Source organism: Camelus bactrianus, chromosome 2, assembly GCF_048773025.1.
Source record: "Camelus bactrianus isolate YW-2024 breed Bactrian camel chromosome 2, ASM4877302v1, whole genome shotgun sequence".
Lineage (NCBI taxonomy): Eukaryota > Metazoa > Chordata > Mammalia > Artiodactyla > Camelidae > Camelus > Camelus bactrianus.
Genome location: NC_133540.1, coordinates 91936677 through 91962564, shown reverse-complemented (window position 1 = coordinate 91962564; position 25888 = coordinate 91936677). Strand labels below are relative to the sequence as shown.

At 38.1% G+C, this 25888-nt stretch overlaps 1 protein-coding gene across 3 annotated transcripts in view; it reads left to right on the top strand.

Moving 5' to 3' along the window:
* TMEM150C (transmembrane protein 150C) overlaps positions 1 to 25587 on the top strand; it is a 70378-nt gene extending 44791 nt beyond the window's left edge. For 2 of the 3 annotated variants that reach the window (XM_010950322.3, XM_074346204.1), the window contains exons 2-8: positions 9488 to 9577; positions 10809 to 10862; positions 10991 to 11023; positions 11478 to 11545; positions 17595 to 17722; positions 20466 to 20643; positions 23352 to 25587. In XM_010950322.3, the coding sequence (XP_010948624.2) occupies positions 9498 to 9577; positions 10809 to 10862; positions 10991 to 11023; positions 11478 to 11545; positions 17595 to 17722; positions 20466 to 20643; positions 23352 to 23560 (750 nt within the window). In that variant the 5' untranslated portion in view covers positions 9488 to 9497 and the 3' untranslated portion in view covers positions 23561 to 25587. Of the gene's footprint in view, positions 1 to 9487; positions 9578 to 10808; positions 10863 to 10990; positions 11024 to 11477; positions 11546 to 12464; positions 12777 to 17594; positions 17723 to 20465; positions 20644 to 23351 lie in introns of those variants that run through there. The other variant, XM_074346202.1, reaches the window with a different exon arrangement.
* Positions 25588 to 25888: the final 301 nt, after the last annotated feature.

Below are 25888 nucleotides of genomic sequence, written 5' to 3'. Positions count from 1 at the left end.
AGGGAGTCTGGAAAGACACTTCTCTTAGGAAAATGAGATAGCTATGACTGGCTTATATCCTTGGGCTGAACACACTGCTGTCCTGAGTAAAACTACATTCTGTTAGCTAAGAGAAACGATTGTTGGGTTGGCAATTATATCTGCCACATGTAGGTAATATTTTTTAATATTACTGATATAAACGGACTCTGAGGACAATCTTGGCATAGAAATGCTAAGAAGATATTGAATTGAAATACTGGAAGAAGGGACTTCCTTCTGGGATTATTCTGGGAATGGTGTGAGGACAGTATGTTCCATTGATTTCTGAGAAAAAGAATCATTTGGGCCACTAGCCTGAAAGAATCCCTGTAAGTCTCTGTCAACTGAATGAAAGTATTGATTTTAGAAATCAAGGGAACACTGAGGAAAAACCAGTCACTGCTGGTTCTACATAGAAATTATCATGTTCTTTTGGAGATGGTAATATTTTATGGAATTCCTTTATTAATATATCGTTTCTCTCCAGTGCTCATGGAAATGATTTGGCCTAATGGTTTGAATAGTATTATTTATTTCTGCCTGATTAGAGGAAGTCATGTGTTTTTAGGGTGACACCAGGTCACTCAAGCTATCGTGCTTTCCCAAACGTAGGATTCAGAGAAAGCAACATTTTAACCATCAGCATAATGAGTTTGTTGTACTGCAGGTCTCTCTGTGTTGACTTACATCTGAGACCCTGCAAACATTTCAGAGACAAAGCAAAATGAATAGTCCTTGTCATTACCATTTATAATTGTAAATCAATTACAAAATAAGACAAGTCCTTCACATTTGTCTATGACAGACGTAGAAAATAACTCAAGATTCCCAGAAGCTTAAAAAAAAATCAAGGATGCTGTTGGTTCATATGCACTGCAGAGTGTCTAGTGGGTGACTCGTTAATCTCTTCTGCTCCATTCCAGATGGCCTGAGAGCAGAATAAAAAATTGCTTTGGCAGAGAGCTCAATTCCTGATAAATTATAAAATCTTTAAAAAGATCACTGAAGACCTTGAATATCACTTGCAGTGGCATATAATTAAGATTTATTGAAAAGCCATCAAATGCCAGGCACTGTAATCAGTGCTTTAAATGTATTTTCAACCCTCATAAAAACCCAATGAGGTAGGTACCACTATCATTCCCATTTTACAGATGAAGAAACTGAGGCACAGAGAGGGCTTAACAGCAAAGGTCAAACAGCCACTATAGTAAGTGGCAGAGCTGGGATTCCAAGCCTGAGTAATCTGGCTCCCAAGTCCATGAACTATAACTGCCTCTCACCATTACCCGAAGTTATACAAAATCCTTCTAACTCATAACAAGCAAATCATTTCCAGGCCCCCAAAATATTATCTTAACTTTTGGGACATTTCACTTTCATAAGTGGTTTCTTACTAGTAAAATTTTAGAATCTACAAATGAAGATGATCCAATGAGCTTTGCTTTTCCAGCTGCAGATTGGAGGAGTTTTACCGTCACCTGAAGGAGTAGGAAGTTTGTCTTTAAGGATTATCAATGGTAACAGTATGTAATATTCTTTGACTTTAGCAGCTTTCACTAGATTATTCTGTAAGAACCACTGGTTTGGAATTTGAAGATAAAAGTATGAATAATCATATGACCTCAACTTTATCAAGACCCTCTTTTCGAATCATGTTAAAATGTAGTTGGAGGCTTAGGTGCTAAGTTAATGTGGGCTTAAGGTAACACTTTGTTTGCTTCTGTGAGATTGTAAATTTTCAAATGACCCAGTATTCTCCTGAGCATTAAAGCAAGAAGACCTACAGAGGAACAAAAATGTTGACAGCAGGAGCCACGGCAAATCTTTGATACAGTTCGTTTTCCCTCTAAGGAAGAACAAGAGCTTCAGGGAAGCAGGGAAGCAGGTCAGGATGTTCAGCCCCCACTCTGCAGTCACACTCCTACCACAGATTCAGTGAAAGAGAGTGAACGAAGATTGCTCCAACTTTGGGAAAGCTGTTTATTGGAAGAAAAGAACAGGCGATAGAAATGTACGGAGAATCAGTGGTGCTGGCACTCCAGGAGGATTTGACCATCTGGATAACAGCTTTGCAAATCATTTGGATAAATGACACCATTTGGAGGAGAGTCTTCCCAACTGAGTCTAAATGCCAGAACCCTTTCAAGGAGATTTATGCGATTCTGGCTCTTTTCCTCCTTTTGTCAAAAATGCATTAAGTGACGTTGTTCGAGACCTAGTTTACCATTTGGGACAGCGGAGCACTTATCCTAAGTTTTTTACTATGCGGTATTACTGGAAGACTTATAGCAATGGAGTAAATATTACACAAGATAAAAAGGAAGCATGATTCAGAAAGCAAAGATAAAACTGTACCTTAGGTGGGTGGAGTATCCTTCTGTCTCCCCCCATCTTTCTTTAAAAAGGCAAGGGAAAATGCCCCCTCCTAGCTGCTTGGTACCACGTTGATACAGCTCAGGGAAAGAGTGGAGCTTGACTTTGCTGGGAAAAGTAAGTCAAGTCTGGGTGACACCTTCTGCTGTGACTGGAAGTGATGAGCCAGTTTATCTTAGAGGTGCCTGGAAAGAGGGAAGAACAAGGAAAAACTCTCAGTTTTAACTTTTAATTCTCCAATAACTGAGGCTGTGAAGAGAGTTATTTTAATAGATATATACATTTTTTCTTTGCAGAAGTACTTCCAGTCAGATATCTGAACTCATCAAGCCAGAATAGCTTATGAAACCAATCCAAATCAAACGTTCATCTCCCGGTACCTCCAGGAATCCTCCTCCAGCACAGAGAGTAGAGAGCACAGCAGTGTTTTTTTCTATTGCAGGTTCTTTGGTCACATTATAAGCTGGGTATGGGCTAAAGAAGGACAAATAGATTATTTTGGATATGAAAAGTATGTATAACAGAGTCCTCTTCTTTGGCTAACACAGTCCCACCAGGGAGGGAGGAAGAAGTAAATGGATCGAGATGTATCAGCTGGGGGGGTGGGGATAGTTCAAGTGGTAGAGTATTTGCTTAGCATGCATGAAGTCCCTGGTTCAATCCCTAGTACCTCCATTAAAAATTTCTTTTAAAAAAAGATACATCAAACGAAGCATTGGTAGGTTAACAAAACCAGAAACCGGTACTTTGATCTTCTGGTTTCCATGATAACTCAAAGGTGGATAAGGAAGTGAAGGAGATAAGGGAGCATTCCCCATCTACACACATACACCTCACTGTTCTGTTCTTAAGTCCATACTTGTCAGTTGCCAGAAGAACCTGGCATGGGAGGATATATTATGACTGAAATATATGTTCTTCATTATAAGAATCTTCTTTACTACTTATTACTAAGTCAGAAGACAGACAGCTCATCACATATTTCGTGATCCTTGTCAAAGTGATTTATAAACAGTCTAGGGTCTAACCCAAGTGAATAAGACAATAAAGATCTATAGTTTTAAAAGACATAACCAGATCACAGATTTAAATGTAATATGCAAAACTGTGCATCTTTTAGAAAAAAATACAGGAGAAAATCTTTGCTATTAAGGGCTAGGCAAAGAGTTCTTGGGCTTGACATCAAAATCACGATCCACAAAAGGAAAACTTGGTAAGTTAGAACTTATCAAAATTAAAACCTCTACCAAAACCATTTGGTAGAGGAAAAGACAGTCTTTTAAACAAATGGTTCTGGATATTTACATGCAAACAAATGAAGTTATCTTGCACCATATATAAATTCAAAATGGATCAAAGATCTAAACAAGAAGAGCTAAAACTATAAAACACTTAGAATAAAACATATGGGGAAAGCCTCATGACATTGGGATTGACAGTGATTTCTTGGATGGAGCACAAAAACCACAGGCAACAACAATAAAAAATAACTAAATTGGACTTCATCAAAATTAAAAACTTTGTGCATCAAAGGACATGAGTGAAAAGGCAGTTCACATAATGGAAGAAAATTTTGTAAATCATATATCTGATAAGGGATAATATTTAGAATACATACAAAACTTCTACAAGTCAACAATAAAAAAACAAACAACCCAATTTTAAAATGTGCAAAAGAATATACATTTCTCCAAAGAAGATATACAATTGGTCAATAAGCAGAAGAGAATGTACTCAACATCACTAATCATTAGGGAAATGCAGATCAAACCCATAATGAGATACCAGTTCACACGAATCAGGACAGCTACTATCAAAAAAACAGAAAATAACACATATTGGTGAGTATGTGGAGGAATTGGAAAACTTGTGTATTGCTGGTGAGGATGTAAAATGGTGCAGCCATCATGGGGGTTCCTCAAAAAATTAAACATAGAATTACCATGTGACCACCAAGTACCAGCAATTTCACTCCTTGGTGCATACCCAAAAGAATTGAAAGCAGGAATATGAATAGATATTTGTTTACATGTAATATACATGTTTATAGCAGCATTATTCATAATAGCCAAAAGGTGGAAACAATCCAAGTGTTCATTGACAGATGAATAGATAAACAAAATATGGTATATACATACAACGATATATCATTCAGCCTTAAAAAGAAATGAATTTCTGATACATGCCACATCACAGATGAATCTTGGGGACGTTATGCTGAATAAAATAAGCTAGAGGTACCTAGAGTAGTCAAATTCATAGAGATATAAAGTAGAATGCTGATTACCAGGAGCTGGGGTTGGGAGAATAGAGAGTTATTGTTTAATGGATTTAGAGTTTCAGTTTGGGATGATGGAAAAGTTCTGGAGATGAATAGTGGTGATGGTTGCACAACAATATGAAGGTACTTAATACCACTGAATTGTACACTTATAAAATGGTAAGAAAAAAACTGTTAAAAATTGTTATGTTTATTTTATCACATATATACAAAAATAAATTAAAATAATTCTTTAAAGACCCTATTTTAGAAGATAGGGAAGCTACAGACTTGAAGAAAAAAATTTTAAACCACATATCTAGACTAGTATCTAGAATATATGAAGAATTCTCAAACCATAAAAAAAAGAAAAAGAAATCTCAGTTGAAAATGGGTAAAAGATAAGTATAGACATTTCACTGAAGAGGGCATACAGATGGCAAATAAGTGCATAGGAAGATGTTCAGATCACTGGCCATCAGGAAAATGCAAATTAAAACCACAATGAGATATCACTATATGACTATCAGAATGGCTAATGAAAAATAGTGACAGTGCCAATTATCACCAATTAATACCACTTATTTAATGATAATACAAACAGTGATATCAATGATAGTGATAATGATGTGAAGAAACTAGATCAACCCTACATTACTGGTAGGAATATAAAGTGGTACAGCTGCTCTACAAACAGTTTGACCAATTCTTTTAAAGCTAAACGTGCAATTATCGTGTGACCCAGCAATTGCAATCTTGGGCATTTATTCCAGAAAAATAAAAGCCTATATTCCGACAAACACCTTACACTAGTGTTCATAGCTTCTTTATCTGCAGTGGCCAAAAACTTGAAACAAACCAGATATCTTGTAACGGGTAAATTAACACACTTGGTACATCCATACTGTGGAATGCTACCCAACAATAAAAGGTTATAAATGATTGATCAACACAAACCTTAGACGATCTCCAGGGAATTATGCTGAGTGAAAAAAAGTCAGTCCTAAAGGTTACAAACTACATGATTCCATTTGTATAACATTCTTGAAATGATAAAATTATAGAAATGGAGAACAGATTAGTGGGAGCCAGAAAGCCGAAAGGAAGGAAGTGGGTGAGGTTATAAAAAGGGTGACACTAAGAATCTTTGAGGTGATGGAAATGTTCTGTACCTTGACTGTGGTTGTAGCCACACAAATCTATACATGTAGTAAAACTGCATAAACTAAATATGCACACGCGCACACGCGCACACACACACACACAGACACAGAAAGAAGAGCACATAAAACCGGTGAAATCCGAAGAAAGTGAAGGATTGTATCAATGTCAGTATCTTAGTGTTGATGTTGTACTGGGGTTATACAGGATGGGGGACAGAGTGATGGATATACAGGATCTCTCTGTATTCTTTCTTAAAACTGCATGTGAATTTGCAATTTTCTCAAAGAAAAAAAAAAAAAAAGGATAACCAATGTAAATATCCCGAAGAAGCACCAAAGTAGTTCCACTGAAAGCTAATAATACAGTTATCCATAGCATTATTCATTTCACCTGTCAAGGCATCCCTTTGGGTTAAGAGAGGGAAATTTCATCTATCATTAGGCAGGGAAACAGTATCATTTTCCCATAATTTGGATATAAAATTTCCCTGTGAGAATTAAACTAGTAAAAATAAAACAATTTAGGAGAGTAGCGATTAGCCACCCTAGCTGCTTCCAAAACAAAATCAGAAAAGTAATGCATAATTAAAGATAACAAAGGGTGGAAATTTAGGAATGTGGACCTTGCATATATGTGTAAGGAAAAGGTATTAATTAATTTTTTGGAGTGTCATCTGAAGAAAGAAACTGTTATTATCAGGAAGGGTGTCTGCATTGTTCCAAGCAGGAGCCCAGAGAAGAAGATAGTGTTAAGCTGTCCTGAGCCCTGCCCTGGAGGGCGAGTACCTTGTTCTAACAGGAGTATTGATCTGCTTGGCAGTTATACCTGGCAGAGCCGCCACTTACAGACCATGTATCGTGTGTGAGGTACTTTACCTGCATCATCATTAATTCTCAGCACAACCCTACAAAACAGAAGTTATCTCCATAATTAAACTAAGGCTTAAGAGATGAAATAACTTGCCAGGGATCACACAGCCTGTGAGTGACAGAACTGGGCTTCAGTCCTGTGCCTGGCCGTACTGTTTCCACTCCGCCATACTGCCTTCCCTTAAAGGAGATTAGCACACACAGCTATTGTCACTTGATGCCATGGTCTTAGAATTATCTTGTTAACTCTCTTTGCTCTCCTTTCCTGCTTCCAAATTTTGGTTTCCCATATAGACGTTCCTAAAAGGGGAAACAATGTGTGTATTTGTACTTTTGGCAGTTGTGTTTCTCACTGTAAATTAATAAGTTGACATTGTAATTTACTTGCCACTCTACTGTAAAAATGGTTAATACACATGAGTTCTTCTGCAGCTGATAGTTTTGGGTGCATTGGAGCATCCAGTTACTGTGAAAATATAAGATACTAAACTTGGGCTAATTTCCAAAGTACCACTGTCCTGTGTGGCCTCAGTCTCATTTTTTTTAATTTTACCATAATATTTATTTTTTTAACTGAAGTATAGTTGATTACAATGTTGTTAGTTTCTAGTGTACAGCATAGTGATTCAGTCATACAATAGATACATATATATATACACATATTCATTTCATTATAGGTTTTTACAAGGTATTGAACATGGTCCCTGTGCCTTGTTGTTTATCTATTTTACATCTGTATCTACTAATCCCAAACTCCTAATGTATCCGTTCCACACAGACAAAATCTATGGGATGCAGCAAAAGCAGTCCTAAGAGGGAAGTTCATAGAGATAACAGGCCTTCCTCAAAAAACAAGAAAAATCTCAAACAAACAACCTAACCTACCACCTAAAAGAATTAGAAACAGAAGACTATGAGGCCTCAGTCTTTAAGGTCCTTCTCCCTCTCTTGGAATTCAGTCTTCATGCAGCAAGATGGGGCAGCAGTGGTACGGATTTCTGCAGCTGGCCCAGGCTCACGGAGTCAGGCATCGGCAAAGTGAAGGTTGAGCACCAGATCGCCTACTTCTTACTCCAGTGGAACCATTCCAGCTGCACTCACGCTGTCAGAGCGCCCTCTTTCAGGGGGAGATCCAGAACAATTGGTTCACATGCTCAGTTTACATCCCTATTTTCTACACTCCCTCTACTTCTTGGCTACTGATAGAATTATTTTTGGTAGCATAATTGATAGCCTTATTATGAGCCCACAATTTTCTGGACATAAATGAATAGACACTGAAAAGCTATCTTGTGTATACTTAAAATGTTCATCATTTCCCACATTATGTAAACTGGGTAGCCATGCACCACTGGCTCACATAATAGCTTTTATGTATTGCATAGACTGTCACCTATAAATAGTTGTATTCATTAGATCTCAGTATTTTCACCACCCAGTATAGTACCTGGTACAAGTAGGTTGTCCATACTTGTGAATTGGATTGGATTGGATTAAGTTGATTAAAATTGGTTCCAATGTCTTTCAACTCATAGATTCTATAATTTATTTAACACTCCTACCCAGATAGGTGTTTAGTCTACAGCATTACTGTTCAGAGACATGCTATTAGGTCCAGTTGTCTGTCCCCTGGTCCGAAAGATCTACCTATTCAGGTAGGTCAGTTCTGGGAACTACAACCTTCCTGAGCCCTCCCAGATTACCTGCCTAGAAGGAAAGGCTGTGTTCTCTCTCTGTTCTCAACACTCCGAAGGGTCAGGGAGTCTCAGCACACGGAAGCTGATATCGTGGAGGTGCTCAGAAATGTGGGAGCGCAGGTTCCAACCCAGTAAGCGACTTTTCATAGTTGTAGAACCCAAAATAATGAGCAGTGATATTTCCTTAGAGGTGCCATTTAATCACATTATCCTTCTGTTTATCAAGTCACCTGTGGAGGTCACTAGGGTACTTTATTTTCTTGGAACAGGCTTTTTTTGCCCTAAGGATTGCTGGCATCCACCATCACAAATAGATTTTGTCTGGTGGCTTTAAAGCAATAATTAGTTACTTCTTTCTGTTCTGTACCAAGGATTTTTCACAGACAGTTCTGAAGCTTCTGGTTTTCACTTCATTTTTGTGGACAATTTTTAATTCACATATTTTTACTTTAAAATAGAATGTCCAAGATGCCTGACATCCGTATTCTTTTCCATTGTGTTGGTTGGCAAGGATTTAAAGTTGTACAACATACGTTGTTTCCAGAGCGTGTCTTCTCAGATAGCTGCTCAGTAACATGTCATGAGAAGAGTTCAGATTTGCAAAGCATTTGTCATTTCTTCCTGTGCTGATGATTTGTTTAGTAACCATTTATTTCTCACACTCTTATCTCCCACACTGTAGACACGTGTACACACGTCAGACCCATAGAGCCGGAAATCTGTAAATGTTAATGAAGCACTAAAAGCAGGTTGGACTGTGCCTTTGGTACCTAGCTTTTCTCCTGGACGTCCAAACCCAAACTCTTTTATCTTTTCTTAAATATAGTGACGATTGTTTAAGGATACACATCTTTAGGAGAAATTTTCTGTCAGCTCTCAACTAAGACTCTGGAATATTTAAACTAATGCTACAAAACAGTCTTCCGTGTTACTTGCTGAAGGGATTGCCCGCCTGTAGGTGGCAGTAATGGTAGTGATTTGAATCATGGTTTCATAAAATACACCTTTTTTTTTTTTTTTTGGTCAAAGTAAACTTCCTTTCCATCTTGAAAGAGTGAGGTAAATTTTTGCTTTATTAACACCTATTCATTTGATTTCAGGAATATAGGCATGGATGGGAAGAAATGCAGCGTATGGATGTTTTTACCTCTTGTATTTACCGTGTTTACTTCAGCTGGGCTGTGGATAGTGTGAGTATTCTCTTATTTAATTATTTGAGGACCCAGATGCAGTGTGGATGAGATTATAAAGTTTTGATAGTACCATTGGCCCTTTTGAAGATTCCACAGTCTCAGAGTCAACCAACTGCAGATCAAAAATATTTGGGGAAAAAAATTCCAGAAAGTTCCAAAAAGCAAAACTTGAATTTGCTGGGCACCGGCAACTATTTACGTAGTATTTATGTTGTATTTACAACTATTTACATTGTATTAGATATTACAAGTAGAGATGAAAGTATACAGGAGAATGTGCATAGGTTACAGTTGACCCCTGAACAACATGGGTTTGTACTGTGAGGGTCCACTTTACGTGGATTTTTGTTTCAATAAATACCACAGTACTACATGGTCCACAGTTGGCTGAATTGGAGGATGCGTAAAACTTAGATGATGAGGGTTGACGTGGGACTTGAGTATCCACGGAATCTGGTAACCACAACTGATCTTGGAACCAACCCCCTGCAGACACAGAGGGACGACTGTGTATGTCATATTCATAAGAATGTATTTGTAAATACTTTAAAATAATGTTTACTAATTCAATCTTGCTGAAGTTCCCGTTTCTCTTCCCTTTTCTATTACCCAAAGTAAATAGCAAGAGTGAGAATAAATTATGCAAAGCAGATAGTGAAGAATACTGGTGATATGGACTCATTACTTGCAAGAATTGCTGATTTGACACCAACATGCTAAAGATTCCATTCACAGTCCAGTTCATAGTTGAGTTTTTTTGATGTGTGTGACTGGGTCTGGTACATTTATAAAATGGGTATTATTACATTAGAAGTCCCACAATTGCTTATTTCAAGTCCTATTTAGTTCTAGAAAATTATTTTAGTTCCTTGCAGTTTATTAAGAAATATGGACTCATATTCCTGAGAAATTAGAAACTTTGAATCTTAATTTTAGTTTGCCCAAAGCTGTACAATCTTATTTCTTTGTTTTCCAGTTGCCAGATTATAGTGGTTGCCATTAATTTGGGGAGTGTTTTGAAAATTAAAGAAACACTATTAATAATGGCATTTGAGCTTCAGAGAACTAGGTGATCTATAGGTAAAGCATTGTAGTAAAACAACGTTTTCCCAATTAGAAAAAAATGAATATTATTTAATGTGGTTAGTCCAATAAAACTGGGAAACAAATGATTTTTGGTTTTTAAAAAAATTTTTTGTTTTATAAATTTTTATTTTTTTCTTCATAGATACTTTATAGCTGTGGAAGATGACAAAATTTTCCCATTAAATTCAGCTGAAAGGTAAAGTTTATCTCTGGGTAATTCTTTGATCATCAGTAGATTTAACAAAAACTTTGCCACTGGTGAAGTTAAACTATGCACAAGTGACCATACTTTAACCTGAGCTTCTGGGTTTTTTTATTATCCAGGAAACCTGGTGTGAAGCATGCGCCATATATAAGGTAACTTGATAATTGTCTTCCGATCTGTTGGCTCACAGGAAAAGTTAGGAGGGTGTCTTAGTTCTGGCTACTGTGACAAAGTAGCATAGACGGGGTGGCTTATAAACATCAGAAGTTTATTTCTCACATCTGGAGGCTGGAAGTCCAAGATTGGGGTACCAGGATGGTCTGTTCTCTCTTCTGGGTTCTAGACTGCCATCTTCTCATTGTGTCCTCACATAGTAGAAAGAGGACAAGAGAGGCCTCTGGGGTCCCTTTTATAAGGGCAGTAACTCCATTCATGGGGCTCCACCCTCATGACCCCATCACCTCTTAAAGACCCCACCTCCCAATGCCATCACATTGGGGGTTGGGATTTCAACATATGAATTTTAAGGGGACACCAACATTCAGTCCATTGCAGAGGGTTATCGATTTTACTATCATAATAGTAAAACACTTCTTATTTTGCAAGTATTGCAGGTGATGAACCTCCTGCAAGCTGTGTGTTTAGTCAAGTTATGAACATGGCAGCATTCCTAGGTAAGAAGAGCTTGAAGAATGCTTTATGTGCTTTGGTATAGTTCTTTTTGTTTTAAATTCTCCTAAACCCATATCAAAAGTGTGGTGGGCTTACTTGATAATTTCGTATCACATCATGTCAGTATGCTGAAGTGGGTTTTTTGTTTCGAGAGTCTTTTTTCTCATACATCCTTTTACATTCACCTGCTTACCTTACATTTTCTTTTCTCTTTACCATCTTTAATCATTTCAGCGTATTCTTGACTTTATTTCATTTGCTGCATGAAATAATATATTTTATGTCCCATAAAATCCTGCATGAGAATGTAACATTGTGCAATATGTTTGCCTTAAAAAGAATGCCTTATTTATTCCTTCGCTGGCAAGGATGAAAAAATGCACAGGCTCTGTTAAATATCGATCTGTGTAGATTTTGTGTTTAGATCTTAAGGTCAGAATTCACTTTTGGATGATGCTCTCCTCTGTGCCTATACACATATCAAGCTGGCAAATGGAAACGTAGGTTAAAAAAAAAGAGAAGGAAACCTTTGGACTCATGTCCAGCCCTACTTCCCCACTTTCCCTTTAGGGACCAAGGGAAATCTCACTTAATATCCTGTCCCCTTTGCTCTGTGAGTGCTTCCCTCCAGGCATGGGGGAACCAGCCATGCTCTCTGTCCTTCTCCAAATTGGCCTTATAGCCCATTTCCTCCAGGCCAGGACTCCTTGATGTCTTTCAAAGGGTCAACCAGCTACTATCATCACTGGCATGTGTGGAGTTGGGTCAGCGACAACTGAATTTTTCGACAGTAGTTTTCCGGAAAATTTCTTTTGGATAGTGAGACTTTCACTCCAAGTAAGAGATAATGATTTAAAAAATAAATAAATAAAAATAAAAATAAAAAAATTAAAAAAATTTTTTAAAAAGTAAACTGACTATACTTCAATAAAAAAAATTTTTTTAAGATAATGATGATGTTATTTCCAAGGGAGTATTTGGCTTTGGTGGCACCTGTCCCCCAAAGAGGTGGCCTGTTATTTTATCTATTTATAACTACCCCGCCCAAATTTCTACTCACTCTTATATGTTCCTTCTTAATGTTTGCTATAGGAAAAGGGAAGACCTATAGAATTCCTTGGAAAATCAAGGGAGATGATTGGTCCAACTTGCTACACAGGCAGAATCTGACTTGGTTCAGAAAGCTCAGCATGCGAGAAACACGTTCCCTGGGAGGCACCAGGGGAAGTGCTGGTCAGTTGGGTTTGCCCTCACTGCCTTCAGCCTTGGGGCTGCCGGGAGCTCTGTACTCACTTTTTTCCTACTCTTGACACCACTCTTTTGAAAAGATCTAATAAACTTATTCATACTAAGGCATAAGTGGCATCCAAGGAGCTATTTGCATTTGATAGAACACAAAGCCCCAAGAGTGAATCTGGACTTGCAGGGTCAGGGACCCTTCCCAGCCCCTCTGCAGTCACACCACATATGCCTGCAGGTTGGTACCTACTCATAGGGTCATCCTCGCAGCACAATAATAACAATAATTAATGACAGTCACTTAATATTCCAGGCACAATGCTAAGTGCTTTGCAAAAGCTACATCTTTAATCATGATACACAGGAGACTGCCCTTATGAAAAAGCTGTTCACAGGCTGTCTGTCCTCCACTGGGTTGTAAAGAAGCCAATGAACATATTGGAAGCCGCATTTGTTTCCTTTATATTCTTAAGATAAACTGATACGTTCCAGTAGTCCTTAGTGTAAAACCTAAAAAATGCCAGTTTACCCAGCTCACAAATTTATCCATAAATCATAAGCTTATGATTAACTAATTATAAAAGCATTTCCAAAAACACAGTAATGAGAACAAGTTCCCCTCTTCCAGATGACATTCGTCATCATCTTATTCTCCAGTCCTCCCCTGCTCCACCAAGAAGCAATTAAATTTTTACTAGCTTTTGCTCTAAGGTATTGCAGTATGCAGTGTTTATCATTTATTATCAGTCATCATTTTTAGTGCCATCTGGTAGACACAAAACTGATTAACATTAGTGTTCAGTGGAAGTAAACCAACAGTTATTTATTTATCGACTCTGGGAGTGAAAAAGAATCAGTTTACTAATGATTCGTGCTCTAAACTGTGGATGCTTTTGTCTCCCCCGGTTTGTCCCTCTCAGACCTCAGGCTGTTACTTTAGATGACATGACCGACTATAGGACACAGCCTGGACTGCCTATAAGTCACGGCTTGTTGGCAGGCGTATAGATTATAATTTGCACTCTACAGAGGAGTAGGTGTAGCATTTATTAAGATGAGTTAGCAAAGATCTTTTATCTTTTTGATGGACTAATCAAAGATCACATACTCCGTTATTTCCTTTACAGAATTAGTTATGCTGTTTGTCCTGAATCCACACTTTTATTTCTCCTGGGGAGGTGGGGATGGGGTTAGGGGAAGACCTAAGACAAATTTCCTAAAAGGAATATTATTTGCTGCCCTGGAGAAGTTGTGAGGATGAAGCTAATAGCTGAATGACTCTGGTCACCTAGTACCAGCCACTCTCCCGCCTTCAGTCAAAACACATTGATTGCCATGTTCTACTGCAGTCATAAATAGGAAATATTGATGCATAAACAGTAGAACTAAACAAAATGAAAAAGAATTTGGTCAGGCGCCAGTCTAGGACTGCAATGAAGAGCTGCTGTTTTGAGTTTGAACTTTAAAATCCCAATCAGCCTCAAAATAAAAAATTTAACAAAGAAAATAAGCAATTACTCTTAATATTTGTATTTTTTAACAGACAAATAAATTAAATATGGGACACTAGTACAGCAAAGGACTGTTCTAAATGCCAAAGACAATAGAAGGGTAGGCTCTAATTTTTTTTCTTCTACTGTAAGTAAAATCAAAAATCTTAATGAAACAAAAATTTATATATCTATTGCACAAAATGTTAATGTGATAAAAATTGGTTCCCATATACTAAGATGGCTTTGAAATTGCTCTACAGCTCAGAAGACTTTTTCAAGAAGGTATAATTAAGTCACTACTTGGTTGAAAATATCCTTCATAACAGTCTGAATCTGCCTCCATTTAAACCTGTTAATAAAACTATTAATGGACCAAAACCTTAATTATTTCCACAACACTAAAATTTCACCTAGAATCTATTTAAAAAGGAAAGTAGACCTAGTCTGAGCTGATTAATAATGGAGTTAATAGGTTAAAAGGGCAAAGTGTGGTGTTTGTAATGCAGTTCTGGAAGTTAGGCCTGTTGGGTTAATTCTTGTCTTCAAGATTACTGTTTCTCTCTTAATTTCATCATCTGTTTTTTTTTTTGATCGAAGTATATTCAGTTTACAACTCTGTGCCAATTTCTGGTGTACACCATGATGTTTCAGATATATATGTACATACACATATTCCTTTTCTTATTCTTTTTCATTATAGGTTACTACAAGATATTGAATAAAGTTCCCTGTGCTATACAGTATAAACTTGTTGTTTATCTGTTTTATATGTCGTTGTTAATATCTACAAATCTCAAATTCCCAATTTATCCCTTCCCATCTCCTTTCTCTCATGGTAACCATAAGTTTCTTTTCTTTGTTTATGAGTCTGTTTCTGTTTTGTAAGTAAGGTCATTTGGGTCTTTTTTTAGGTTCCACAGTAAGTGATATCATATGGTATTTTTTTCTTTCTGGCTTACTTCACTTAGAATGACGATCTTCAGGCCCATCCATGTTGCTGCAAATGGCATTAGTTTATTCTTCTTTATGGCTGAATAGTATTCCATTGTATAAATATACCACATCTTCTTTATCCAGTCATCTGTCGATGGACATTTAGGTTGCTTCCGTATCTTGGCTATTGTACATAGTGCTGCTGTGAACACTGGGGTGCATGTATCTTTTTGAATTAGAGCTTCCTCTGGATATATGCCCAGGGGTGGGATTGCTGGATCATATCATCATCTGTTCTGGATAAAATGATTTCTCATCCATATTACAAGTGAGAAGGCTAGCAATGCTGGAGCCAGGAGAATGATGCATGTGCAGAGTTTATCCGTGAGAAACGAGTAACCCAGAGAACAGCACTGACTGTCTCCCTTTGGAGGTAGTGGCACAACTACCTGATGGTTAACATGAAGAGCCATTTCAGTGTCTACTTCAGCAGTGGTTTAGGGCTTAGACCAAAGTTCCAGCATGATCCTATCCCTCCAAACTGAATGACAACCAAATAGTTCCCAGACCCACACTTTTCCCTTGTCATTTTTAAAAGAAATTAACTGTGTGGCTTAGGTATTTTGTCATTATGCCCTGACCAATATACACACACAATTCATTAGCAGCTGTCTCCCTGGTGCCCGGTGTGGAGGTGTCTGGTCTAAAACTAATGGCTTCCTTATCTGAAGATCACTTTGTGTCAGGGCACTTGTGTTGAATTTCTCCTCTCCCCATTTCTCCCTCCTGTTCCCAGCCCAAAAAGTAATAGAAATTGTGCTTATTTTTTTCATCCTCTTGGATAGTTACTGTCACCGTGAATAGACTTCTGATATGTTATAACTTCTCACCAGATCCCTCAAACCATTAGGTTGAAAAACTATTATCAACTCAAGTATAATCTATTAATTTGGTGATGAGTCTTGGGCATTAGCTTAAACATAAATCCACTAAAAGCTAAATCAGAGCCAGCCAACTTGAGATCTCATAAATTACGGTTTAATTCTATTTTGTTTCCAAAATCCAAATATGAACCAAGTGGTGTAGCACTTTTTGATCAGAGGTACTTGGAACTGAAAGTCATTTCGCTGAACTTAACTTTGTAGCATGAAACTATGAAATTCAGTATACTTGGGAAATGCAAGTTTGTGGAAGGGTTTCTTTTATTAATGGCTACTAATAATGGCCTGTAACCAAGGTAGACCTTTAGCAAATATTATCTACTTAATTACTGTATAAATAGGATAATTCTTGAATTCCTAATCGTCTTTCCTGCTAAATCTTAATGTCAAAATTAGCTGCCTTACGAAGTAGTGAGTACATTCCCTTACATTAGATATAACTAATATGAATTACAAGTGCTTTCAAAAATCATTTGTAGACTAACCTCTCCTAGATTTTTTGGATAAACATGATAATATCCCTGCACTAAGCAGTTAATAAAAGGGGATTCTTAGATTAGTGGTTTGAGTATGAACCAGCCTCAAGGTTACTATAGAAGTCAGATTTGAAATCTAGGTAACTTCCCTCATTCTCTCTTAAGATTCTCTGATGACAATGGGGTTCAAAACACACAGTGGTTTTTAAAATGAGTAATTAACATCATTTGGAAGAATTGAGCTTTCTTAATATAAGCAGCATGATTTTTAGTACATACCAAATCCCCAAGTCTTCTATGTTAAAATACAGATTCCATAATTTGATTGCTGTGAACTGCCCTAATTTGGATTAACTATCTTTGTCCTTTGACAATGAACGCCCCCAGGTAGAACTAGAGAGAAGTGGGAGTAAACCAGTAATAAAGGGATTTGCACCCTTGCCTTTATCTTCCTTCCTATCCCCGGGAGTGATTCCTGGCACAGGGACCAGCAGGTTTGCCTAGATGTGGTAACCTTGTCTTCTTCCCTGTGTTTTTGTGCCCTGTCTGTTCTAACCCCGTTCTAAACTAAAGGCTGATTGAATGAGTGAATTCCGTGCCATGGGCCATATCTCTCCATCTGATTTGTTGTGTGCCAAGCCTCTGCAGTGTTCTCCTAAGCCAGACTGTCCTATGCTGACCTTGTTTTTGAAACTCTGAGAACAGCACTATTAACAGTCCATCATCTTACATCACCCAAATACCATATAGCACTGCTGCTTCAATTCCTCTCTGCTTTTTCAGGTTAGCTAGAGAAAAAAAATCTCAATAATCAGAAGCATTGCATGGAAAATTTCCTTAAAAGACTGTCATTTTTAAATGTACTGTGGCAAAAAGTTTAATTTGGCATATTGTGGTTTTAGAACTCCACTTCCTAGACTGGGTGTGTGATTTCAGTTTTTCAATTTTAACATTTTGTTTTATTCCCAGCTCTTGTGGTAGCTGTTCTGCGCTTCATACAACTGAAACCAAAGGTTTTAAATCCGTGGCTGAATATTAGTGGATTGGTGGCACTCTGTCTGGCTTCCTTTGGAATGACCTTACTTGGTAATTTTCAGGTACTTCATTTGGCCTTTTTCACCTCCATCTCACACTTCATCTATATGATTATCACAGCCATTGAAGTATAGTCACTATGTGGCCCATAAAATTCTGCATGAACCTTAAAAAATGCTAACAGTGCTTCCTGATATGCACGGTTCCCCAGCAGTCAGCCCGTCTGGGCTTTGAGCCTACGTGTGCAAGTGCTCACTATGCATTGGAAATGCTGCATGGCTACTGGGAAACGTAGCTACTAAAATAGCAGTATGTTTTCTACAAGGGCTTTCAAAGTGCTGTACACTTTCTTCATAACAAATTGTATCCTAATGTACCTTTCTAGAAAACTAATAGGACTATTGCCTTTCTAGAGTTATACACTGAACAGCTTTATTGGATGAAAGCTTGCATTTCAGGTTAGTAAGCTCATGTGGGAGTCAAGTTTGAAAACTCAGAATTTCTTTAGAATGCTTGTGACCTGGATAAAGTAACATTCACCCTAACTCTTCTTCCCAGAAATTTAGAAGCCCATGGTCAGTGAAGCATAATTTCCCTTGCCATTGCCATCCCCCAACTCTTGACCTAAGTGATTTCTTCGGAAACTAAACATGGAGATCCCTACACTGTTACAGCAGCTGTCTGACTTCCCTGCCTCCGTTCCCTCCCCAGCATCCTCCAACCTACACTATATACTGCGGCTAGAAACTTCCTCCTTGCATTCAAACACCTATCCTGACCCTTCTCCCCTGTCTACTGAGTGAAATCCAAATCTTGTAGGCATTCCAGACCCTCACATTCTAGTGAGCATTTAATAATGTTCTTACTGAAAATATGGTAGTGGATTTTTTTCTAAGACTGTCTCTTGTCCTTAATTCAGTGCTGATAATTTATTAAATTGGGATAACTCATCTCCCTGAGACAAGACATCCACTGGCACATCGTAGCAACTCAACAAGTATTTTTTACTTAATGAGTCGTTCAACAGATAGGCAATCCCACTGATTTCTCTCTCTATTCCAGGTCTCATTTCCTATTAACCTAGATAATGAGAACGCTGCATTCTTAGGACATATTGGCTAGGACAGTGAATTATCACAAGAGATAATTAAGAGTTTATCTGTTAAGCTCCAAAATATTAGGGCACAGAGCATTTTTTATTGAGATTTTGATGGGAATTCTTCCTCCACTTACCTGTCTGTGCTGCAGATGCCAGCATGTTGTAAAATGCTCAATAACTATCATTTCTTTCATCCGGGTCTTGGATGGACGTTACTGAGTAGACATTTTGTTCTAACGTTCCTAGAAGAATCCCAGTGATTGGGTTGTTTGGGTGAACCACAAATATTCAAAACCATAAATGTTGGCACTACCCATGAAGAACAATTTCTGGAATATGTACAGATTACACAGTAAACAAATAACACACTAGTTGCCAGGTGGCTAGTATATGAGATAGGAGACAGACTTTTCAGTCTATTCTGTTTATAATTTTTAAAGTTTGACTGATGTAACTATATTATCTGATTTTTAACTGTTTTTTAACTTTTTAAATTGAAGTACAGTCAGTTACAGTGTGTCAGTTTCTATATTATCTGTTTTTAAAATAAATGAATAGACTGTGTACAGCATGGAAAATCAAATTCCTCGATAATTTGATTTAGGGAATCATTATTTAAAATGTTTACAAAATATGTGTTTTGAACTGTAAAGGGGGAAAAAAGTGACTTCTTCCAAAGAAGAAAAAATTCTATAGCCAAACCAAAGAAAACAGTTGTAAAGGGAAAGTAATATTGATTTGATACAATTATTATTAACAGTATTGTCAAACAATAAAACACCTGGAGGCAATGGCAATTCAAAAAATATATTTTCACCATGTTTTTAAAGCCATCTCTTCAACAGTAGATTTTCCTGTATGTATCCTATATGTGGGGGGTAGTATATGTGTAGTTAAAAGTATATGTAATTACTGAAGGTGTTTTAAGTGACAATTTTTTTTTTTAATCAGTGGGTCATGATTTGGGCAGTTTGCATCTCTCACCCCTAACTGAAATAATCTAAATGGGTCTCCTTTAATCTATTAACTGTATAAAAGCTTTGACCAGGTATCTTCAAACACTGTTGCCCTTTAATGGGTCTCCAGATATGGCAAAAGCTTCTAAGTGCAGTTTTCTTGTAATATTAGGAAAACAAACAAAAAAAGGCCATTAGCAGTGAATTGGCCACATCATAGCCTGGGCAGTTTTGTAGCAGTAAAGAACAGCCCAATTGTTATTAGGTCCCCAGGCCAATAAAATCTTCACCTGCTTGGAATTGGCCATCGTCAATCAGTAAGTAAGTACACAGCCAGATTCTGGTCTTATTTATTATTCTGGAAAACAGTTTGGGGTTTATGTTCATATAAACTTTACATTTCTCTCTCTCTCTCTCTTTTTTCTGTTATAACTATCCTGCTTTTTTCTTTCACTTTTCCACAAAGCTTTTCTGGAAAACAAATTCAAAGAATAGATTACCACTGCCTGTATGATTTTTTCAAACAAATGTTTTGAAGTTTGAGGTACTCTTTATTTCCCTTCTTCTCCTCAGAGTTTAAACCAACGAAGAACAGACACAAAGAGCCAATGGGAGGCTCTATTCTTTCTAAAATCTATCATCCCATTATTGAGACATCCCTTTACCTAATTTTCCTGCCTCACATATTCCATTGGCTTGTATGTCTTTTCGAAATGGGCCTCCACATGTCATTATCTGTTCATCCTTTAGCTCACAAACGATGAAGAAATCCATAATGTGGGAACTTCCTTGACTTTTGGATTTGGCACCTTGACATGCTGGATCCAGGCTGCACTGACACTCAAAGTCAACATCAAGAATGAAGGACGGAAAGTTGGAATTCCACGAGTTGTTCTCTCAGCATCTATCACTCTCTGTGTGGTCCTCTGTATCCTTTGAATGTGAATAGGTTCCTTGCCAGTGAGGTTAAAACACAGATAACTTGTCTAGATAGAAGATGAGTAACTCACCATTCTCTGTTGGTTTGACTGTATTGTCAGCTCATCTCAGAATCTTAGACAAAAAAGAAAAGTAAATGGGTATAAAAACTAAAACTCTCAGACCTATTTTTCATGCCAAAGAGGAGATGGAGAACTAAAAATAAAACAAGATCTGCCTTCTCAAAATTGTTTCAAGCAGTCGGAATGGTGTCAGGCATTCTCCTTACCACTAATGATGTAAGTAAGTTTCCCTTTGTGAAAAACATAGAATGCATAACCAAAAGAGAATTGTGATCTTTTTCTTTCCATCTTAAAAAAAATATTTCATTTGTGACTGTTATTTAAAAATTTATGAACTCTAAAATGAATTTCAAGGGACAAATCATTTATATCTTTCAAGAATACAAGTAACCTTTTCTGGAAAAGAAATTCAAGAACTAGATTACCAGTCCGTGTACTGTTGTCCTAAACAAATATTTCTGAGGTTTTGAGGTACTATTTATTTCCCTTCTTCCGTCGGTGTCGGAACCAGTGGAGAACAGACACAAGGAGCCAGGTGGGAAGAAATGAGCCTTTATTCCCGGTAAAGTTGGAAAGGAGAATCGTACAGGCCTCCTAGCTCACGCCTGGAATTCAATTTATCCACCCAGTAACAAGCAGAGAAATCAGGGAAACGCAGAGATCGTGAACTTAACCCTAACCAGAGCGCAGAGACGCTCATGCAGGGTGGAGCACGTGACCCCACCTATGGGTGGCACAGCCCAATGGAAGCCTCCCACTTCAGAGCCCACCAATCAGATCAGTCACTCACTCCTTGCGGCAGAGTGTTCACTCCACTGGGTCCTCGGGAAACAGAAGAAGAAGGAAGTAAGGTTCCCAGATGGCAGACTGTGTCTGGGTAACACAATTACGCTCTTCAATGTAATAGCCAATATTTATAGAGCACTTATAATGTGCTAGGCATTATTCTAATAAGCACTTTAAGTGTGTCAACTCTTTTAATCCTCACTTAACAGGTAAGAATAGTGAAAAACAGAGGTACCCAAAATCACACGTGGTATGTGTCGATCTTGTTTTAAACTCAGACTCAGTTCTTGCATTCTTAACCATGTATGCCATCCCTTCTGAGAGAAAGTGGCTTTGAAATACGAAGATAAATTTAGTGTTCAGAGACATTCTTTTGTTAGTGGAGTATTTGGAGCCATTTATTTCTTCTGCCCTCACAAACTGCCATAATCATTTTAGTGGTTTTCTGAACTTCTGCAGTCACATTAGATAAAGAACATTTAAGGACTTGAAATTCAAGCCAAAAAACGTGTTTATTGCTAGCAACCTGGTAAAAGTATTTTATGAGTAAATAGGTCAGAACTCTGCCAATGTGAGATCTGAAGATGTATCCCTTCCCCATAAACTTAAGAAATAAGTTGATATTGCTTTGGCAGTATTTTGAAACTTCAATCAGAAGAATGTGTCCATATTTTAAGTTATTCTGAGTTTTGAGCTAATACCAAACAAGTCTGATCCATGCTTTTTCTGAAGACTTGCAATCATTTCTTGGTTTCTAGGTGAATGGATCCAAGCCAAATCAAGAGAGCAAAGTTTGGCTGAAGTCATTTCTTGCTCTCCAAAAATTTTCCACGATTTTAAGTCTAAATTCTGAAGGTAGAACTAATTCTAAAGGAACATTTCTGATTTTTCTAAATAACTTTATTTAGTCCTTGGCCTCTTAGCCTTTTACTAAGGAGTGTTATGAACCTTTCCCCTTCCCAGCTTCTACCTTCATATATACTGGGGGGGGGGGGGTGTACACCCACATGTGTGTATATACACTCCATGTATACTTGGCCATAGGCATCTCATCTGTTTCTTTGTTGTTTTAATTGCCTGTTTTCATTTGGGTGCAAGTTTAAATGCTACACCAGGAATGAAACCAGCCTATACAGTATTGTCTGAAAGGCAATAGTGAGAACTAGATAAAGGAGGAAGAGGGGCCACTTAGACATTATTAGTAGCACCGCGGAGACAAACATAGCTTATATGGAGGTAGTTAGCTATTTGTATACGTTCAGATTATTCTGTAGTCATTTGCAGTGTCTTTTTTAATATAACTTTATTTCTTTAAATAATAACTTTATTTATAATTTAAATAATAACTTTATATTATTTATTTATGTAAATAATGACCATATGTATTTAAATAATAACTTTATTTAAATAAAGTTTATTTATTTATTTTTCTGGCCAACTAATTACTTGGGAATTGTAATTCTTTAGCTGATCTCACAGTTATTAGGCAGCTGTAGACAATGGTCAAATGTATGGCCTGGGAGTCAGAGTGCTTGTGTTTGAATCCCAGTTCCACCAGTTAATACCTGTGTTACCCATTTGGCCTCCATTTCCCTATTTTAGATGAACTGATGAGAATAGGATGTTGTGAGGATTAAGTTTCCTTGAAAGCACTTAGAAGCATGTCTGGCACAAAGCAAGAGCTCAACAGCGTTACCTTGTATTCTTCATGTAGGTTCAGCAGGGTCTGTCAAACTAGCTTGCTAGTGATGGGGACGGCCAGGCTTTTCCTGTAAACTGTCTCTGTCCAGAAAAGAATCCTGTTTTAATGTGACCGACGCGGGTACCTTCCTTGACTACTTCTCCCCAGACTTCATCCTCATGGCCCAAGGCATCCACATGTACGCCGCCAGGGTCCAGTGGGGCCTCGTCATGTGCTTCCTGTCTTACTTTGGCACCTTTGCTGTGGAGTTCCGGCATTATCGTTATGAGATCGTTTGTTCTGAATACCAGGAGAATTTCCTAAGCTTCTCAGAAAGCCTGTCTGAAGCTTCTGAATATCAAACCGACCAGGTGTAACCCATCAGTTGTTCCTTGCTGGTGCGGTGGGTGCAGCAGCAGGGGAGGGGCCAGGACACACCCACCGGACTTGACACATAACCTCACGACACATCACACACACACACGTCCGTGGCCACAGTTGCCAAATGAGCTTTTCAGGGCGAGTCATTTAACAAAAAAGCACAAGCCCTAGGTGTCGAAATACACGCTGTTACACTGAAAATATATTGCACGACAGAGCAAGAAGCTTGTGCACGATCACGTCTCTTTCCCTCCCTCTCTCAGCACCCCCTGCTCTTTTGTCCTCTTCACATATTTCAGACGTCGTGACCCCCCCGCCACAGAGTAGGGCGGGCTGAATGTCACAGGGGAATAACTCTGACTCCCAACATTGCCTTCTGATCCAAAGGGCTTGGAACCGGCTCTTGAGGAAATTCTGACTCTGGCACCAATGCTCTTGAATGGAGAGGGTATCATCCAGGTAGATGGACACCGTATAGAGATGTGACCCTGCGTAACCTCTGGATGCTACGGGAGCACGGACAGACCTTTCCCACAGAAACTCCCTTCATCGTTGCTCAGTGCTTGGCTGAGCAGATTCAGTGAAAGGAATTCCTGACAAGCTATGGGAGGGAAGCCCACCACCGTGATTTGGACTTTACTGTAACTGAGAAAATATTTCCAAATGTGAATATTTACAGGGACACGGTGTGCCAGACATGGAACAAGATGGGGGCAGCAAGTATGGTTTCATTTTTGCTTCTATAGTACCCTACGTTCAGTTTTTCTTTTCTATTTCATGGTTTGCTTTCTTTTTTTCTTTTCCTTTAGTAACTACCATGGGTCTCTTGAGGCCTCATGGACAAAGAAGATGTAGGACAAATGCAAGAACTGATCTTGTCTGGGGTTCAACTATGATCAAAGGAAAAAGAAAAAGGTCACTTGCAGGCTTAATTTGCTGCTTTTATGTTTGAAGCTAAGAAAATGTTCACAGAAAAGCACAAAGAAACATGTGTGGAGGTACTCAAAAGAGCTCCTGCTGGACATTTATAAAAGAAGTTTTAGAGCATCTTGTTGCAAGTCCAAATCAAGGGGCAGTTTCTTAATACGTATCTATAGCTCAAATTTAGTATTTGGGCGGGGGGGCAGTTAAGGGCTTTTCATACTTGGAATTTGTAGAAGTCAATTAAAACATTACCCTCCCCCAAAACAAACTGGTGCAGCTAGTCCCCTGCTACCCAACATGCAATTCCCACCTGCTCAGAGTTTAGAACTCAAGCCATAGGCCTGGGCTTCTGAGGCTTTGCTTCATAAAGATAAGAATTCTAAATTCAGGATGTGTGAGAGTGGGCCACGGTGATAGACCCTCCATGAATGCACTTTGTTTCAAGAAATCCCCAAACTGGCTTCACAGGGGCTTGGGATTTCATGGAATATAATATAATAAAAACAATGTTTTTTAATTCAGCCCAAACTCTGAGCCTCTTGAGGAGGGAGGGGGCCAATGACTTTTCACCTCTGTATTTGTCGCCACCTCCTAGCACAGTGCCTGGCACGTCTTAGGTGCTCCACAAACGTCTGTTGACTAGAATTCCTGGTAATTGAAAGGAGCATCAGAGAAAGACTCAGAGATGAGTGAGAGAGAATAGAATCATTTCCTGCAAGACAGGAATGGAAGAAAGCATGAGTGAGGGTTAGATGGGGGAATGAGAATGCCTCTGAGGGATAAGTGAAATGGGAGAAAAAGAAGCAAGCAGGGAGTGTTCTATTAGAAAGGCTAATACTGTAAATAGTCCAAGGTGACATTTATTATTTTTGAATACTGCTTTTGGGTTTTTTTTTCCATTTTTATATTTTAAAAATGTTATCAGAGAACAGATTTATGAAGTTTTCTTTTACTCTACCCAATCCAAATTAAATAGCTTTTGGTGATGCACTGTACACTTTCTTAAGAGTAAATCTAATAGCACATTTTAACAGAATCAAGCAATGACTGGCATTATTCATTGGGATCTGACCACTAAATAAAATTCTTTTATGAAGAACTGTGATTTTATTTTTTTGGCTTCTTACACAAACATTTCTTCCCTCATATGGAAGCATGTGTAAACTCAATTAGACATTATGTTGAAAACAAACTTTAGTAGTATGTTGGTAGCATATTTCTTGGGTGTTTTCCAACACTAACAGCCAAGTCTCTGATTCTCTGGACACCAACTGGGTGTCCTACAGTTCAGTTCAATTCTGACACTTAACTACCCAGAGTTATTGTCAGACCCCACAGGTTTAAAAGCTCGGTCCCACAAGACTACCCTCACTTCAGATGCCAGTCCCAAGTATCAGGTC